At 41.5% G+C, this 18,085-nt stretch overlaps 1 protein-coding gene across 3 annotated transcripts; it reads right to left on the reverse strand.

Annotated features, from left to right (window-relative positions):
• Positions 1 to 527: 527 nt before the first annotated feature.
• MCOLN2 (mucolipin 2) lies at positions 528 to 18,048 on the reverse strand. 3 transcript variants are annotated; one of them, XM_026037951.1, is made up of 14 exons: positions 18,018 to 18,048; positions 15,772 to 15,931; positions 13,315 to 13,488; positions 9,777 to 9,930; positions 9,163 to 9,250; positions 8,915 to 9,011; positions 8,341 to 8,440; positions 7,200 to 7,315; positions 5,606 to 5,755; positions 4,025 to 4,126; positions 3,808 to 3,930; positions 2,289 to 2,495; positions 1,622 to 1,737; positions 528 to 1,070 (listed from the first exon to the last, which is right to left on the reverse strand). In XM_026037951.1, exons 2-14 carry the CDS (start codon positions 15,925 to 15,927, stop codon positions 1,034 to 1,036), a joined length of 1,620 nt encoding a protein of 539 aa, XP_025893736.1. In that variant the 5' UTR covers positions 15,928 to 15,931; positions 18,018 to 18,048; the 3' UTR covers positions 528 to 1,033. The 3 variants fall into 3 exon arrangements, with proteins under 3 accessions (XP_025893736.1, XP_025893738.1, XP_025893737.1); XM_026037953.1 differs by lacking the exons at positions 15,772 to 15,931; positions 18,018 to 18,048 and having other exon boundaries at positions 9,777 to 9,925; positions 13,315 to 13,381; XM_026037952.1 differs by lacking the exons at positions 13,315 to 13,488; positions 15,772 to 15,931; positions 18,018 to 18,048 and adding an exon at positions 12,199 to 12,239 and having other exon boundaries at positions 9,777 to 9,925.
• Positions 18,049 to 18,085: the final 37 nt, after the last annotated feature.

Below are 18,085 nucleotides of genomic sequence, written 5' to 3' on the forward strand. Positions count from 1 at the left end.
ACAAACAAAAAAATTCTTTAGGATRGTGATCTGCAACTACATCAAGAAATTGACCAAACCAAGAGCCTGAACAAGGCATAAGCCCAGCTCAGTGGTTCTGTTTTCTTCCATTAACCTTCTGTTAACTTAAAATAGAAGCAATTAAATAAATGCCCAAATTTGGCCTCCAGGTTATGGCACTTGAAAAAGCAACCAAACAAATAAAACAAAATATTCTCAGGCTTCATCCTTCACTTCATCCTTCACATGACGCCTGCCATGAAAGTTTCCAACCACACAGTGAAGTATTTACCTATAGCTAATGTATGATGTTTCATCTGGGTGCTTTTTACATCAAGTATTAKGGGTATTACAGAAGATTCAAGATAAAATACATGCTTTTGTTTTTAGTRAAACTATTAAAAGATTGTGAACTCAGTGGCTTGTGTTAAAAAACAGGATACAAAAGGGAAAACAGCAACTGTTTTGTACTTTCATGGAGCTCTGTAGTTTTATATAAATTTATTTCAAGGAAATGAATTGTGCCAAGCAGAAATTACAGTCTCACTGAGAATGCATTGCTTCGGTAAGTGAAGTGAAAAATTCGTCTCTTTGTGCCTGAGAGATGTAAAAGTCTTCTTTTAAAATGTGCAATTATTTTGAAGTGTCATTTAATATATTTCTTTTCCTCATCAACAACAGCAGTTGCTTCAGGACCACTCTCCTCCTTCCTGGAGGTGATTAGCAAACAAAACTCCTCCAGATACTTCTCATGAATCAGCCCTCTTGGACATAACTGAACTTGGGGAAAGAATACTAAGTTCTTAACAATCTTCCTCCACACACAGAGAGCTTCTGGGCTCTCGCTGCATACAGCCAGCTTATGTCACATAGCAGCTTTTCTTCCCCAGCACTTCAGTAGGGTTAGTATGTCCAGATGGGGGCAGGTCCAGCAGTTGGTTTCATTGCCATTTGGAGAATTATTCTCCAGACACATGTTTTCTTTTTTTTTTCTTTTCATATTATAGCAGTAAACTATTATAGCAGTCCATGATCAATTAATRAGTATCAAGTTGTCATCACTCTGTTGTCTGTAAAAGAAAGTTTCAGAACTTCTCATTCAGTAGGAAATAYAATAGGAATATTTGCATATACCATATTTATTTCTAAATTCTTTCATTTTGTTTTTTTTCCCCCCCCTCTAATTTCAGTTTTCAATTTTCACAACTACACTGTGACAATCAAGTAGAAACTGCTACAGTAGGAAACCCCCAGATTTTCGCACCAGCTCCAGGCTTCCACTCTTGATACACAAGCAGAATATTAAAGCTTATTATACTCAAGCAGATAAGAACTTCTCAGGCTGCAGGCCTGACTTGAGTATGAAACATGAAGATGAACCTGGCTGGGGCTCCCATCATCTACTCAGCTTCCAAATGCCCACAGCAAATGTTGCAATACCCACCCAACATCCTCTCACTTACTCCTTCCTGACTAGGAGATTCCTGTCTCCCTACATCAAAAGTAGAAAGCTGCATTTCACAAAAGCAGAGTTCTGTGCTTTCCAACGTTTGTGAAACAGCACATCACATTAAAAAGTAAATTGATAAGCTTTGAGAATAAACACCCACTAAATACTGACCGTCTACAGCAGCAGATGAATGGCACAGAAGGTTGTTCTTTTCTATAGCCAACGCTGCCACACTCTTTTAGAAATTCATGTAGATCTGTTACTGGAAATCCACTTTGTTGATATTTCTGAAAAACAAAACAACTTATTTACAACATAAGAAACGAATCACCATTAATAGCCTACTAGTAGGCTTTTTTTGAGAAAAAAATGCATAGTAATCACGCATTTCCCAGTGACACATTAAGCAAATTTAGACAGCTAAGCAAAGTTGAGTTATGAACCACATAGCTGCCAAGCAGTTCTTCTCAGAGACGATGACAAACTTCTCTGCCTCAGCCTCTGGTGCTATAAGAAGACATTCACTCCAGATAAGACTGACCTACCTCTRTGCAACTGTATCTGACTTTTACCTATCCTCCCATAGCTATTAGGTAATGTTTTCATTAGCTATTACTTTTTAAAAAGGTCAAGCAGTAGAAAATACAGAACAGGGACACAGACTGATTATTGGCTACAGTCATTTAGATGACTGCACAGTAACCCTTTCCCAACCCAATTTCTTCCCCAAATTTTAAACTGATAGATTTTAATACGCTCAGTGTTTATCATAATTAATGCTAGACATTATGAATGCAGAACTGATCAGAATAAATATATGGGAAGAAAAATTATTTACCTTTATGGTATCATAGGAGTCAGTAATGAGTGCAATGAAAAGGCTGAGGATCATGTATATGAACAGACTAATGAAGGAGTACAGATACAAGCGACTGAACAGCCACACCAACATGCTCTTCTGCTGGATTTGGGCAAATGTTGCAAACATATCATCGCCATTGACCAAAGAAAACAGACACTCAGCCACTGTGTTCAGATCTTCAAACTAGAAAATATTGAGTATAAATAATTATTAAAACATGAATTATCACCCCTACCTTGATTAAAGGGAAGGAAGATAGTGCTATTAAAAATATATAGGGCCTCCAATTGCCAGAAGACTGAAAGCAGGATTTCTATTCCTTCTGACCTATAGCAGAGGAAAGGACAATACATTTGCCTTAACGAAACTTCCAGGATTTTTGAGCAAATGCACCATGCTCCTCTCCATGTGCACAGGAGCAGGGGAAAGCTCCCAGCAGCRGCACCAAGGGAGAGGCTGCAGCCGAGGCAGCCTGCGAGCGCTGCCCGGGCTGAGCGCGGCCTGCGGAGCCGCACTGCCGTCCAGCGGGCTACGGGAGAACAGGTCGGAGGCAGGAGAACTGGGTGAGCGGCGGGGCAAAAACGCTGAAAAACGCTGAGCTGTGATGTTTAGCAAGCGTTAACTTCTTCACAGACAGGCATATCGGGGGCTACAAGTTCTTTTACACARGAAATTAAAATATTTGCTGTCGAAAAGCCAGGAAAGCAATATTTATCCTGTGCCTGCTATAAGCAATTGACCCTCTGGTATTACCAAGATCCTGCAGCAGAGAGTGACACCTCTAGAAAGACTTACTGTCATCAATTTAAAATGTACGTAGGCAAAATACCGAAGTTTCTTGAGATGTGCAKTAGGTCAGGAGAAACATTCTGCGCATAGAAGAAGCTGAAACAAGCACTATGACATGAATCTTTGTTAAATACATACAACGCATTATCAGAAATCAAGAATGAACTGACAGATTTGTTGTTTTTTAACGGACATGCAGAATTTACCAGTTTGAGAATTTGCCTCTCCCCTCTCCTACTGCCATATAAATCAACAAAGGAAGCAATTCAGAAAAAAAAAAGGTATCTAGCTTTGAAACTGAAGTTAATTGCTTTTTCTGCCTGCAGCTGGGAACTTAAAAGGCTTTAGTACTGCAGCCAGAATTCAAGTAGGAAGAGGGACATGCTGGCATACTTTTGGAGGTTAAAGTCACTTATTCACCCATATGTGGGTCAACAGATAACAGTTAAAGTTAAGGGACAGATTTGGAGAACAAAAGCCAACAAGATACCCTGAAACAGTAACAAATGCTTCRGCATCCAGCTGCATGAGGACTGCCAGAAGAGGGCAGGAGGGAATGCTCCTACGCACCGTCAGTGCCTTTCCCAGCACTGGACACTGCCTGGATAAACCAACCAGGCACTYGCAAACAGAGCCTCGTGTTTGTGGTGACAATTCAGTAGAATAAGGAGAGGAAAAAAAAACAGAACAATAACAGCTGACATACCTTTTCATGATAAGGTCCCAACACAATCCAGCCACAGAAAGTATAGCCAAGATAAATCATCCCAGCACAACAACAAAACCTTAGAACCTTGGGCAGTGACGCTTGCATAGTTAAAATGAGTACCTGTAAGCCAGGGCAGAAAGGAAGTCACATATATTACAAGAGATCTGAATAAGTGACAGACCTAAATGTGTCGAATATTCAATTCCAGGCTTACGTTGTAGGTTTGAAAATATCCCAAGTATCGGATGACTCCAACCCAGACAAACAAAGTTGATGTTCCAAGTAAAATGCTGCAGACATCATAGCTGGTGAGATTCTGAGGGATGCAAAAAGAGCGGGTGGTCAAGGTCAGTGGCAGGTATGTCAGCTTGAAAACTATGCGTGTGTCTCTTCAGAAAATGCACAGTTCAATACTGAAGTGACATTCTTTATCACAAAAATCAGAGCAGCACAAACTGCAGTTAGAGACAACTCAAAAGCAGTAGCTCACAAGTACAGTTATGCTGACATTCTTGAACAAGACTTTTATGAAGCCTAGTCTTCATAAAAGTATAGTCTTTACTATAGTAAAAGTAAATCTTTACTACATAAAAGCCTAGTCTTTAAAAGTATACTGTAACCAAAGCAAAGTTGAATATCTCCAAATTTTCCATTCTAAAACGTTAACATTTGCTCCCATATTTTTTCCACTGTTAAAACAAATAATCATTTAAACTTCATGACTGTAGGCCTGTCTGTGCTACAAACACGGGCAGTTTTGAACAGGTTGCTAGCTGCTTGAATTCTGGACACCTTTGCTGCTACCAGGGCAGTTGAGAACCAATTCTACCTGCCTTTTGATTCAGCAGAAAACATGTCACCATCAGCATGAAATATCTTCCAGACTTTCTGTCCCGTCCCCCACTTCACCATACAACTGGATATTCCCAGCTGTTTCACTTGAAGGCCACTCCAGCTATGCCCTTTAAGCATTGCTACACATGAAGCAGAAGCAACACATTTGCTGCTCTGCTCTTCCCAGAACACAGGGCTTTTGAACACATGAACTGCTGACACACGTGGACAAAACACATTGATTTCAGCAAGTCCAGGCTAGAAGGTCAAGGACCAGCCGCTGACACTGGCTGTGCCCTCAGTCTGGACAGGCAGGCAAGCAGGCCAGAATCGCAATGTTTGCAGCCTCAYAAGCTGCCCAGAGCCCTCTTTTACCCAGCGTAATGACTCAATTTCTTTGTACAATATGTACTATTACTTCTTAATTATTAACATAAATTAACATAACCTAAAGCTTTTAATTAAGGACTGTCTTAGTACGGTATCTACAGCACTGTCTATTTACAAATTCTAAACCAGGGATTAAGGGGCTTAACACTATAGAAATAAGACATTTAATTAGTTTCCAGGGTCTTATTTCAAGTGTTTGGGGAAGGGAAATAAAGCCAATTACTAAAGTTGCACACCACAGTGTTTGTTTTAATAGGTCATGCTCACATGTCCTCTTTGATTGCTGTAAGCATCCATCAGCGCTTAGAAGAGCATTAGTGCCCACAAGAGAATAAGCTTAAGAGCTCAATTCAAAACATGTAACAATCTCAAGCAGGAACAAGCAAACACAAAACCTCATCCAACTGCTTATATTCCGCTACTGTGGACAACTACATGAGGGGAAAGGAAGTGGCAAAAGTAAAAAAAGTGATTAGTGACTTAAATAGCTCAATCACATTTTCCATAGTTGGAAATTGTTATAGCTGGCTGCAAAATCACCAGTATTTTATCTGAAGGATTAAACTCTCACCTTGGCTTTTATTTCCATYTTTAAGATTGATCCAATGATAGTCATCATATCACTGATGATTACCAGGACATACCATCCATTTATGAACTCTAGGCGATCCGCATTACAGACATGACGTTTGTATTTCTCCAGGAAGAAATTCACAAATCTCTGCAAAGAAGCAGTTAGATGTTTAGTTACAGGTCCCCTTAGGWGAAATATATGCACAGATGCCCCAGTGCTGTCAAAAGCTTGAATTTCACTTGCCCACTTTTCCTATAGTATTTGCTGAAATAATAGCCTAAAAATCGTTAGCAACAGGAAAAAAATATATAGGAAAAGTTCTTAAGACAGGATTAGGTCACTGAAGTTAGCTTTTCACAAAATAAACATACATGACCCCCAAGAACCTAAGCATGCAGGACTTGTTATATCTCCTTTCCAAGCCCTTCAGAAGAGCTTTCTGGTCACCCACAAAAGAGCAGAGCGACTCAGCTGAGGCAGTGAAAGAATCAGAAAAACTGGTAACCAGTTCAAATATAACCACCTGTGAAGGGCTCATGTTTCCACCAGAGGCAGCAATTCTGCCTCCCGAACCCAGCACTGCTGATCTCTTTTCACTTGTTCTCTCTGCTCATGAATAAATGTCGCTGTCCCAGTTCCTGACAGCACCCTGCAATACCTTTGCTGAGCTGTGCCCTGGTCACCTTTGTCTTGTTTACAAGTTCCAAAGAGGATATATTGGATTAGATAAGCAGCTACCTTCACTTTCATATGCTGCATATCCTGCCCTCTCTTTCTCCAACTCCTTTATCCACAAGCACATCATAATTAATGGCATCAAATTATGCAGCAACTCTGGGCTGGTGTGCAAGGAAGTGTGAAATATCAACCAGGCTCTGGACACCTGGGAACTCTTCCAAGCCAGCAGCTTTACAGTGCACAAATCAAACGAACAGAAGCACCCAGTGCAGGGCCAGCTCATGTTTCTGCATTGCTTTCTTCAGAAGGGAAGAGTTGGGTCTGCTTACATGAGCTTGAGAAGAAGCCAGAGTTGGTCTCTGAGAATGCAGGGGAGGGCAAGTGGGAAAAGTTGAGAGCAGACTATGGTCAAGAATTGTAAAGAGAGAAAACTGAAAAGGGTGTTTCCAGCCCCAGGAACACCAGGAAAACTAGCAAATTTAAGGTGGTATAGCCTACAGTCTACTTCTCAAGTTACAGTTGGCTTTGAAAGCCAACTCATTAAAGCATTAATTCACAGGATGGCTTGTATAGGTGTTCTACTTTGAAGCCAAGGCAGAAAGAATTTGTATTCTTTTGGAAAGTGTAAAACTGTGCTGATAGCGGCACAAAGATTTGTGGGGTTTTTTTTTTTTAAAACAAGATAGCCTACAAAATTAAATCAGTCCCTCCCAGTTTTGCCCTTAACACATGCATCAGGATACTTACTACAGGACTACACAAGTGGAAATAAAATTATGTTAGTGGCTTAGATATATCAGATATATTTTCTTGGAGCACAGATGCACTGACACTTCATAACTAACACTTCACAAAACTAGCATCAGACATGACAGCAGAGACACAGCATGGAGATCATGAACAGCATACTTACCTTTTGCAATCTCAAGGCAAGAATAATGGATCGGGTGCAGAGGATAAGAGAAGCAAGGCAGCTTATAATGACAAATCCATCAAAAACCAGAACATACTGAGTGTTTTTCTGCAGAACTGTAAGTCACAGAAAAGAAAGAATTAGTCCGTTCATATCTCCTTGCGAACACATTTATCGTAAGCATTGACACTTTTACAAATTGTCATGTTTTTTCCCTTAAGTCTCTCTCCCCCTTTAAGAGATGGGAGATGCACACATACATATACACACACACACACACACACACACAAAACAGCAACAAGAGAAAGCTTTTTGCAAGCATGTCTCCAGCACAGCTAAACAGAGAATTATGTCCCAAAAGGACAACACAGACTGTGCCACAATCATTAAATGCAGATTTGAAGTTCCTCGAAATACAAGCACACTGATGSAAGCCTCTCATTTTGCCACTAAGCCCATCTATCCACCTGTGCTCGAGCAGTACTACAACTGCATGGAATAAAAGAAACACAGGATTTGGTTCATTTCAACGTAGTTAAACTCACACACAAACACACACACTAATCACACACACAACCACTACACAACTTTCTACACACGAGACTAGATTTCTTGCTCCCTCACCTGCAGTCAGAAATTGCACCATACTCTTGTTTTTCCCCACAAAGATCTAGAAGCAATCATGTAAATCAAGGATCACAACTTTTCAAAATAGGAAGAAGCCAAAGAAAATACCTAGCAATTGTTCCTGTAACTTTCACAGCATAATATTTCTTTATATAGTTAAAAACTAATTTCTAAKTGGTTTAACTACTCTTTAATTCACCTTAATAAGAAAGTTATATGCTCCTGCCACCACAGCAGGTCATTATATGCATATAAACTACTAAAGAACAGTTAGTTAAGAGACAGCTGCAAAAAGTTACCAACATGCACACAATGCCAATAAAATACGCTCTTCAGAAAGGAATTGATTCCTGATTACTATTTACAAAGATGCAATGAGTTGCATTAGACAAGATTATTGTGCTTTAAAATAGTAGAGAAGACAGGGAATATCTTCTTAATCGATTATGGRCCAAGAGAAATGGAAGGAGGAAATGTGTAATACTTCCATCATGCAAACACACAGAGTACTTACTAGAACCAGATACATGCCAGTCTTTGCATTCTTGGATGTCAGTATCGCTATCAAAATAAATTTTTATTTTTCCACTGTGGGCTCTATTATTGAACGTGATCTGAAAATAAAGGGAAAATAAAGGTAAATCAGAAACAAGACTAGCAAAATATATTCCATAAAATAAATCTTGGTCTGTATTTATGTGTTAGCATTATTAGATAGGCTTTCCAGAAAGCATAAATGGCAGCATATACAGAGCACTCAGGAGCACAAAATGAACAGCGTTAAATAGCAACCTTCTAAGAAGTCAGACCTCAAAATTAACTTTGCTAACTGGGCAACATTTACCCCCTTCTCATATTATGAGGTTATCAGCTGGAACAGGTTACAAAATGACATGGTATCAGGGCAATATAATTGCTTAGGAGCTTCAGCTGCCTTTGGGAAAGGGGTTAAAACATATGGCAGTTTCCTCACAGGCCAGGACATACCCAACTGTTTTTCCATGCAGTCTGGATATAAGGATATAAGCAACCCTTGTAACTATACTGTGTGAAAAATTTAATGTCAACTATGCTCAATATTCACTTACAGTATTTTGAAATGCATAGCAGTCAGGCAATTCACGGGCATGGATTGTCTGTAGAGCAATGCCTTTTAGCTTGAAAGAGATTTCAACTTGTATAAGCCTGAATGTTTAAGAGAAGTATATAAATATATAAAAAAATCAAAAATACAAGCACAGAGCACACAGAACATAACTCAGAATATTCATATGAAAGGAGAAATTAAAGAAAAATATAACAGAATGTATTCTACCTTCCCACSCCAAAGCTTTACCTGTAAAATTCAAGATTGAAAAATGAGGAGTTCAGCTTCTTTTCAGCCTTCTTATTGACTAGCTCCTTTGACTTTAAAAGGATACATTCTGGGGAGAAAAGGAGAAAAGCTGCAGTTTTAAAAATTACACATAGAAATCAGCATAAAATTGAAGTATTCAGATGCAAGCACAAGCCACAGTCGAGCATCATATTCAGTTTGCACAAGACTCTTCATGCASAGCCCAGCTAGCAGGACCAGAAGCAGCTGCATGGAGTAACTCTGGAGAAGCCAGAGACTCTGYCTAGAGCAGTGCTAACGATGTGCACTCAAGCTGCAGTCTTAACAGCATTGAGAAGTCTGTATTTGAACCTTCTGCACCCTGAAAAAGCTAATGGCAGTTGAAATGAAAAAAAGTACAGAGAAAATTTCTTCCTATTARCTGCAAAATAATTTAATGTCTGAACAAATAYTATAAAGGACGGGCAGGGRGAAGGGGGAAGAAACAGCAACAAGRATGTTAGTTTTCCAGTGACTGACATGCAAAARTTTAWTATTAAAAAGCCCTGATTTCCCATTACAATGTAGACAAATCATGGCAAGAAGTTTGTGGTTTAAGCACAAAAAATCCATACCTGTTTCAGTAGCAACATCAATGTTCAGTGTATCATTGGAAGGAAGCATTGTGCCTTTCTTGTACTGCTGTTTACAGATTTTTAAACCTGATCCTTCMTCTTCATCTTGTTCATAACCAAGTGTCCCAAGGGAAATGTTCTTTAGTTGTCTGTACTAGTTTAAAAGCAAAACAGAACCAGAAGTTATCAAGAGATCAGTCTGAGGAGAAAYCGGGGTCTCACTCCTATTCCCTGTCCATCTGCCCTAGGTCTTTTGCACATGACATAATAGCTTGTAAGCTGAACAAAACTCATATTAATATGACTTTTACCCAAGAACTCAAAGCCAACAAACCTTCCCTTTCCCATAAAGCCTGCAAATTGATTGTGGATATCTAATGGGCAGCTAAGGTGGCTGCTGACCATCCTCAGCATCCTGCTTGGACAGTGACCAGGAGCCCTCCAGCAAGAGGCAATTCCCTTAGACAGGTGTTGACCCCAGTGCAGCCACTGAAAACATTCAGACTCCACGGATCTCTTATGTATTCATTTTTTTTTTAACCATTTGAAACTTAAACATCATCTGATTAAAATACAGCATCTTAATTTAAATTTTTTAAAAAAAATCTTAGGCAACTTTAAGACCCTTTCCTATCCTGAACTCAGACATCAGTAGGACGGCCAGTTAAAAAAAACCCATGATACTAAGAAGAAATTTTAAAACTTTAATAATCTTTTCAGACTTGATCTTAAGGCATGAAAAGACTAATGAATARTTCAAACATTTCTCCTCTTTTTCCTCACTAATCCCTCCCCAAGCTGCTCCTTGTGTGGCTACAAGGCAGCAAAGCATCCAAGGACCATGCAGGGAGCAAGCAGCTTAACCTGACATCTCTACACAAGCAGGGAGGCAACAGAAAGCTTGTCTGGGAGGAAGACACTTTGTTCCCTTACTCTATGGACAAGCCAGAGCCAGCTACATTATCTGCCCTTGGAATTGCCTCCCAGGCTTGCACAACGGAAGCAAACAGCTGGGAGCACAGCACTTCTTCCAGTTCTCGACTCACCAACAGTGGAGCACAACTAGGACTAAGCAGGAAAGCAGGAATTTGCCAGCTCAGCTTAACACCACCTACCATTGCCCAAGAGAAGCTTCTTAGACCACAGGCCCTCTAGGGAAGATTGCATAATCATCCAGTAATTCATTAATTTTTATCAATACCTCTCCTGACAAACCAGCTCAGGGCAACGCTCATCGTTCACCTCTGCTGGAAATACTTATCCTTCTAGGGAGTATTTCACAGGAGCCTGAGTTAATAAACATCAGCTTAGTTAGACATCAGAGTAGTTAGGCAGGGCTTCCCATTTCTTAATAAACTTGTTGTTCAGCTGACATTGGTAGGGATTGAACCTTCTCTCCCTTAGACACCAACTTGGTTATTAATGACCTCCTATTACCTTTTTCCCCCSCTTCCTATGGGCATTATCTGCATCAGTCTCTCACATTAGGCTCCCTACACTGGCACAAACAGCAGGCAGCTGTTACCTGCTGCCCACCCCACATCCAAAAGCTGCTGCAACGGACACCTACACAGCCCCAGGCCCAGCTCTGCCTCACAGTGCTGCCTTTCGAGCCCCACAGCTGAGCTCACTAACACAGGTAGCTACAGAGGTGACCCCTGCATCAGCATCCTGCAAAGAAATCATCTTAAAATAAACTAAAGCCAAGCCCGACTAGGGCATGCCAAGTGGACAGAGACAACAGTTAGTCACAATTTCCCACTAAGGAATGCACTAGATCACTGCATTTAGCAGCTGTTCTGCTAAACAAACTTAAACTTAGAGACTCTGCCCTCCTGACGGCAACACACGGATGCTGAAGTTCAGCAAGCAGCACTTTCAAGTAACACACTACACAAGTTAAAATCCCATTTATACAATTCCAAGCAGCTTATGATGGAGCAACCAGCAGGAGTTAAGTTCTGTAGCATCCTGATACTCCATACATGGGACAGCAATAACAAYTGAATGGCTTTTTTATAATAGAAGTTTCCAAATTAGACCACAGAGGAGTAGGTGCTAGCTGTGTACCCGTAAAGTACAAAAGTCTGTCCATTTTTCTGAAAAACATCAAAATGCCCCAGGGGTCAACTACATACAGCGTGTGCACACACATACTTCATGCTTTAAAAAGCCAAAAACAACCACCATCAAAAAATAAACACAATAACCAGATGCCCATCTTGAAATAAGCCTTCTAAGAAGCACTAAGCCTTAATAAAGTAACACAAAACTAAAAGGTCACCTGAAAGCTACATATTTTTATGGCTTACATGCAATAAAAACTGCAAAAGCTACACAAGACACTAAAGAACTCAGATCACCTGAATTTAAGCTCCTCAGAGTATGTCTACATTCATATAACAGACATTTATGAAGAGACCTTTTTCTGATGCCTGTATCACACATTGGTTCTTTCTTGATATAAAGCTATTACTTCTCTACTGTCTTCTATCTGGGCATCACCTCAGTCTTAGCGCCTATAAAAGAAGGAAAGCAAAGCAAGGAAGAGAGAGGAAAAAAAATGAACAAGTTATAGCAGAAACAGCAGCAACATTGAGAGATCAAGGGAAGATGAAGAAGAGGACCTAAATACTCACTGGACACACCAGCAGCCAGATTATGGCTCTGTGCAGCAGAGCAGAAGCAGCACCATTGATCTGCTGGTGGCTCTGCTGTAGCTCACAGGAGATGGCCAAGAAGCAACGAGCCCCTGTACAAGTGCTGAGAGGGGAGGCCTGGCCTTCACACCTTAGCAATTCCCAGATGTTTGGGAGGAAAAACTGATGGTTGGAAAAATCRGCTTTAAACCAAGCCTCAAAAGTGATGCCCAGTGTCAGAATGAAAGGTGGTGGTTTAAGACCACTTTCTGCTCATCCCCCTCGATCTGTTCACCGTTATTCTCAAACAAGGGATATTTCTCATTTTTCTCACACACACTTTCATCTTGTGATGAGCAATACTTAATAGTTACATCTTTAATGTAGCAGTATTAATAAGAACTGCTTGATTTCCATGTTAGATTTACTCACCCATAACCAGATTTATTCATTCCCCATCTGTAACCAGGGCCAGTGCCCCTGCATTCCTGGGAGCACCATATTCCCCATTTGAGGCCTTTAGCACTTACTACAAAGCTTCAATTCAGTATAGTGGTAAGGATAATCTCCATGAATTTGTAGGTATATTCAAGACCATAACTCTTTAAAGACAGACCTAAACAAGTTCTGGTTCTCGTTCCAGTTCACACAAGACGACTAAATTTCAAACTTTCTGAACTTTGGTACTATGCACTAAATAAACAAAAGTTGTGTGTTAGATTTGTCTCCAAGACACAGAAACACACGCATCTGTACACAAATTTGAAACACTCCACCTCAGCAGATTCACTGAAATACCAATACTAAAATCCAAAAGGAGATAAAACCAGAATTTGAACAGCAGTTTACTAGCTGTAATGTCAGCTTTAATGCGACTCATTATAAACAAGCACACTTACCTGATTAATAGCATAAAAAATGCTGTCATAAGCATCCTGCTGTGTATATACACTGCAGCTGTAGTCATCTTCATCAACACCAGAATATCCTTTCAGGAAAAGGTGTTTAAAAGCAACAGTGTTCTCCTCCTTGAATGAAACCACCAACTGGTTACTCAAACCAAAAAAGATAAGCTGAGAAGGGAAACAAAGACAAGTGTTGAAGCAGCAGCATTTTTGAAACAGCTTCACTTCCTTCAACTATAATAAATGATAATTAGAAAGGGGTTTGTTTCTACAATGTTGCTAAGGCTGGTAGATCTTTTCTACCTTTCACACATCCTGGATCAGCAAGATTAACTGGAATTTACAAAAAGAAACCCTGTGAAGGATGCAAGTGGCAAAAGAGCCAGGCTGACAGCGCAGCCTGTTAAACCAGAAGTACCCTGTGCTGCTATGGGACAAACCCCAGCAGCTTCTATTTTGGCTGCAGCACAACACAGTGCTAAGGCAGGACTGTGTAGGACCCCACGGCACCCAACCAAGTCATCTGCTTGACCCCGGTGCCTGTTCAGGGGGCTGTGGGAGCAGCAGGAACAGCACACACAGAGCCTGGACTCACATACACGCACCAGGAACACAGAGAATATAGGCAGAGTTCATTCAGAACTGAATTTTCACTCTTCTGCCCATCTTTTAAATCAACTATGTATATCCTCAGGTGATTGCAAAATTGCCGAGTGCTGCAAATCAATCTGCAGCACTCTAATATTTATAGAGACAAATTAAAGGTCTCCCAGCTGTAACACAGAGGAGTTGGACATGCTCAATAGGTTTCTCCTGGGGGATTCAGCAGGGGATTTCAGGGCAGCTTTGGGCAGGACACATTCCCATGCTAGGCCAGAAGCCACTTCTGCTTTTCAGGAAGGTGCAAATGCCCCAGCTGCTACACTAGACCAAAAGGAGCTGCAACAACAGCCCTGCTTAATAGGCTGTTATCAGACAAAAACAGTCAAAGGAAAGCTGAAGTTATTCCTCATCCTCCTCCAACCATGTTGCTTTCATTCTGAAGCAGAGATGCTGGCTAGAAGCTATATATTTGCTAGCAGAGGGCTGCCCCGTGGAGCAGCAGCACATCTCCCTTCAGAAGCTGTTCTGCTCTCCCTGCTGGCTGCCCGGCTGGCACCCAAACAAGGACAGAGCTGAGGAGCACTGAACCCTTTAAGCACTGTGTAAGGAAACAAAACAACTTCACACTTGAGGTTACTGCCTTGGCCGCCTTTAGGAAGCCACTGCAACAACCCACAAAGCAGGTGCATCTGCTCAGAGGACAGAGCAAGCCTTCCCTCAGCTTGTAACAGTACCGAGGGGTAAAGGTACCCGTTTGGCTAGAGTTACGCTGCGCTGGCACTGTCCTGTTTTGTGCCAGGATGTGTCCACACATACTTAATTCACTCCCTATTCCCAGCAGGGAAATTGCTACGGGCAGCAACCGTGCYGGCAGCAGCAGCGGCTCCAACGTGCTGTTTGAGGCCCCTCAGTGCAGGCAGGGTGGCCACGGCAGCCCGCCCGTGGCCCGGAGCTGGGCCAGGCCCGGGCCGCAGCGCAGGCCGAGCTCTGCCAGGGCAACCCAGAACCGCCACGTCCTTCCAGAGGCCTCCGGAGAACACGAGCCTCCCACACAACGCAGGGACACGCAGGGCTTCGTTCCGGCAACTATCTCCAACACAAATCCCACAACCCTGCGCATCCTGAGGATTTGCACACTCAGCTGTGTGCAAAGCGCACCATGACAGTCCTGTATTTCAAAGGCGCAGATAAACAATTTCTTACACTTTTGCCCCAATCTCCTTTCCCCACCCACCAGCCGGCCTATCTCAGTGGACTGACAAATAACCACCTGCAGGGTGACAAACAGCAGGCGGAAACTCTCTTCTTCATTGCCCCCACTCGTGCCCACCTGCAAAGTCTGAGTGTGTCGTTAGGTGGGAGCCCAGGGCACATGGGCCGGCTCCACCGACACCAGACAAACTGCAGCATTGTCCACCTCGGATGCGCACATTTAGAGTGGGTGACTACGTTTCAAATGCTACCACATTCACAAAACAGTGCTGGGAAACAACAGCATCTTAGCCCATATTGCCATGACCGTAGTAGGGAACAGAATATACAGCAAGCCTGACCATTTCATAACACACTGCTGGATTCGGTGGGAGGGAAGAGTAATTTCTTTTAGTGTCATATTAAAACATTAAATTACAAAAGCCTCCTGGAAAATTTGGGGTAATATTTGACCAGATGATTTAGTTCCTTGTCTTATTTCAACACACTCCCCCTCCTCATGATGTTTTTTCTTTCTGGACCAAAGAGGGAAGTCAGTAAAGAACATATAGAGATGGCAAAGGGCTGGAGCACAGACCTGCTGCTCATCCTATATATTCCTACACTTTCTAAGAGTAAAAACAGATAGAAGATTACCTGAGTAGTAACCATAAGTATCTTTAAAATCTGCAAGGCCAGTTTCCATGGTATTTGACGTCTTGCTCTGTATTTTTCACAAGGGTTCATGAAGTAAAATTTCAAGTCCTCTTTTAGAGCCGTTTCTTTTAGATCTATATCTGATTGGGCCATCATATTTCTGCCATAAATAATACATTAATTAAAAAACAACAGAATGTTTTTGCAGGCAGCTTCCTCATGTTACAGTTTCATCTCAGCTCTCCATATGACACAAAAGGTCTGTAAAGTTTTTAACAATAAAACATAAAARCATTTCTCTATGATCATAGGATAAACATTAGATTATCATAGCACAACATTTTAATACAAAAACATCTTTCCTTCTAGCTTTCTAAACCTGCTTCCCAGCACTGCAATTGTCAAAACTCTCCTATATTTGAGATCAGCACCAAATCTTTTTCCCCTCCCTCCATTAAAATAGAGCAGGCATATCTGAAAATATGCTCCATAAATCCAAACTCTTACCAATTCCATTAAAAATACCCAATATTCAGAATTTTATAAAGGATACTGTATTCTCAAGGTCAAAAGTGAAGAAATCAAGTCCAGATTTCCAGATGCATTTTTATTTCTTTTGTCCTCATGTCTAAAGTGTAAAGTTATTCTGACCCTGAACTCTASAATGCAAAACACATTTGGTTTGAGCCAGCTACTTCCTAACGAGGAAAATGAATTACCCTATACAATAAAGGCAGTACAGCAGCATTCATGCATAAGAGGAAGTGAAAATCTATTTTATCATAAAGAAGCTCAAAGGTTATCTTATATTATACAGAATAACATCAATCATTCATGAAGATTATGAGGGAAAGCTGATTTTGTTTTTAAGATAAAAGATTAAGACAAAAAATATACAAGAATTTTAGCATAATCTGAACATTTAGATTAAAACAAATCAAAAAAGACCTTGTACCGAACCAGTTTTAATGACAAATTTATACATATTTCTATTGGGTATAAATTGGGAACTTTAAATACATCTGGGAGAAGAGCACACAGCTGTTATAGCTATATGTACTGTATATAGCTGTATATTGCCCCAGTACACACGCATGTCAATGCAGCACGGACACCAAAGCAAGAGCTGCTCCTGCACCAGCTTCTCTGGAGCAGGCAGAATCAATGCTGTGGGCACAGAGTGTGTGAGATGGGACAGAATAAAAACCATGGGAGTAGCGGGAAAGAGAGGAGAGCAAATTTATACAGGAACTGATGCAGGCTCAAAGTGTSAGGCCTGACATAAGGACCACTCCAAGACACAAGCAAAATCTTTCCATAAACTTGCAGTAAAAATACACCTGAAATGCCCCATCTTAAATCAACCAGCAAATCTTTTAAGAAACAGTACTTCCTTAGCAATTCAAATAGCACCGTGTTTTGCATAATGTGTTTCTCCCCACCCAACCATCTTTTAAGCCACTACTGCTATTCTAAAAAAAAAATCCCTTCACGCTGCATAATACCAACCCTTTCACTTCTGCACAACCCGCCTCTAACTCCACTGGACAAGGATGGTTTTTTTCTCCTGATGCTTTTAGGTTCCTTCATTAATTCTGCAGAAACTGGTAGCTGGAAATTCTTCTCAGGAGAACAAGGGACTTTTTCAATTTAAGAGCATGAGATGAGATTCTTGCCTATATCCCTGTTGGACTTGCAAGAACTCTGCTTCTGATGCTCTAGGGAGATTTTTAGGAATATGTTCAGGAGCAGAAAAAATGCAACAATCTGTCAGTTCCTTGAATGGATTCAAAGCAACATTCAAATAAACAAGACTAAATCTGAAGAAGCAGAAACTTTGACCCAATGATTAAAAATAATAAATATTTCTGCACRATTAAGGGTGAGCAACACAGAACACAGCACTTAGCCCTCCATCCTAAAGGCAATGCAAGCCAAACGCCCAAGTCCAATGCAAGGGTTTTGCCTTTCAAGCAGGGTTTATCTCCTTGGCAGTCGAGGGAAGAGCGTTAAGCCCGGTCTGCTGCTAGAGAGGCATTTCCTAGCGAGGCAGAGAGGCGAGGAGGGCRTTTGAGCCCCTTTCTTGAGTGAACGACTCAAGTTTCGGCCAGTTTCGGGGACAGGACAGCAGCCTTTGCCCCAGGGCTCCGCAGCCGGCCCGCAACGCGCCGCGGGACCGAGCGGAGCCACGGCCGAGCCCTTCACCGCGCGGTGCAGCGGGGCCGCCCCGGGAGCCCCGCACGTACCTGGGGCGCCGCGAACCCGCGGCCGCAGCAACCTCGGCGCCCGGAACGCGCCGCTGCCGCTGCCCGGG

The sequence above is a fragment of the Nothoprocta perdicaria genome, unplaced genomic scaffold, assembly GCF_003342845.1.
Source record: "Nothoprocta perdicaria isolate Ctin4 unplaced genomic scaffold, notPer1 scaffold_20, whole genome shotgun sequence".
NCBI classification, from domain to species: Eukaryota; Metazoa; Chordata; class Aves; order Tinamiformes; family Tinamidae; genus Nothoprocta; species Nothoprocta perdicaria.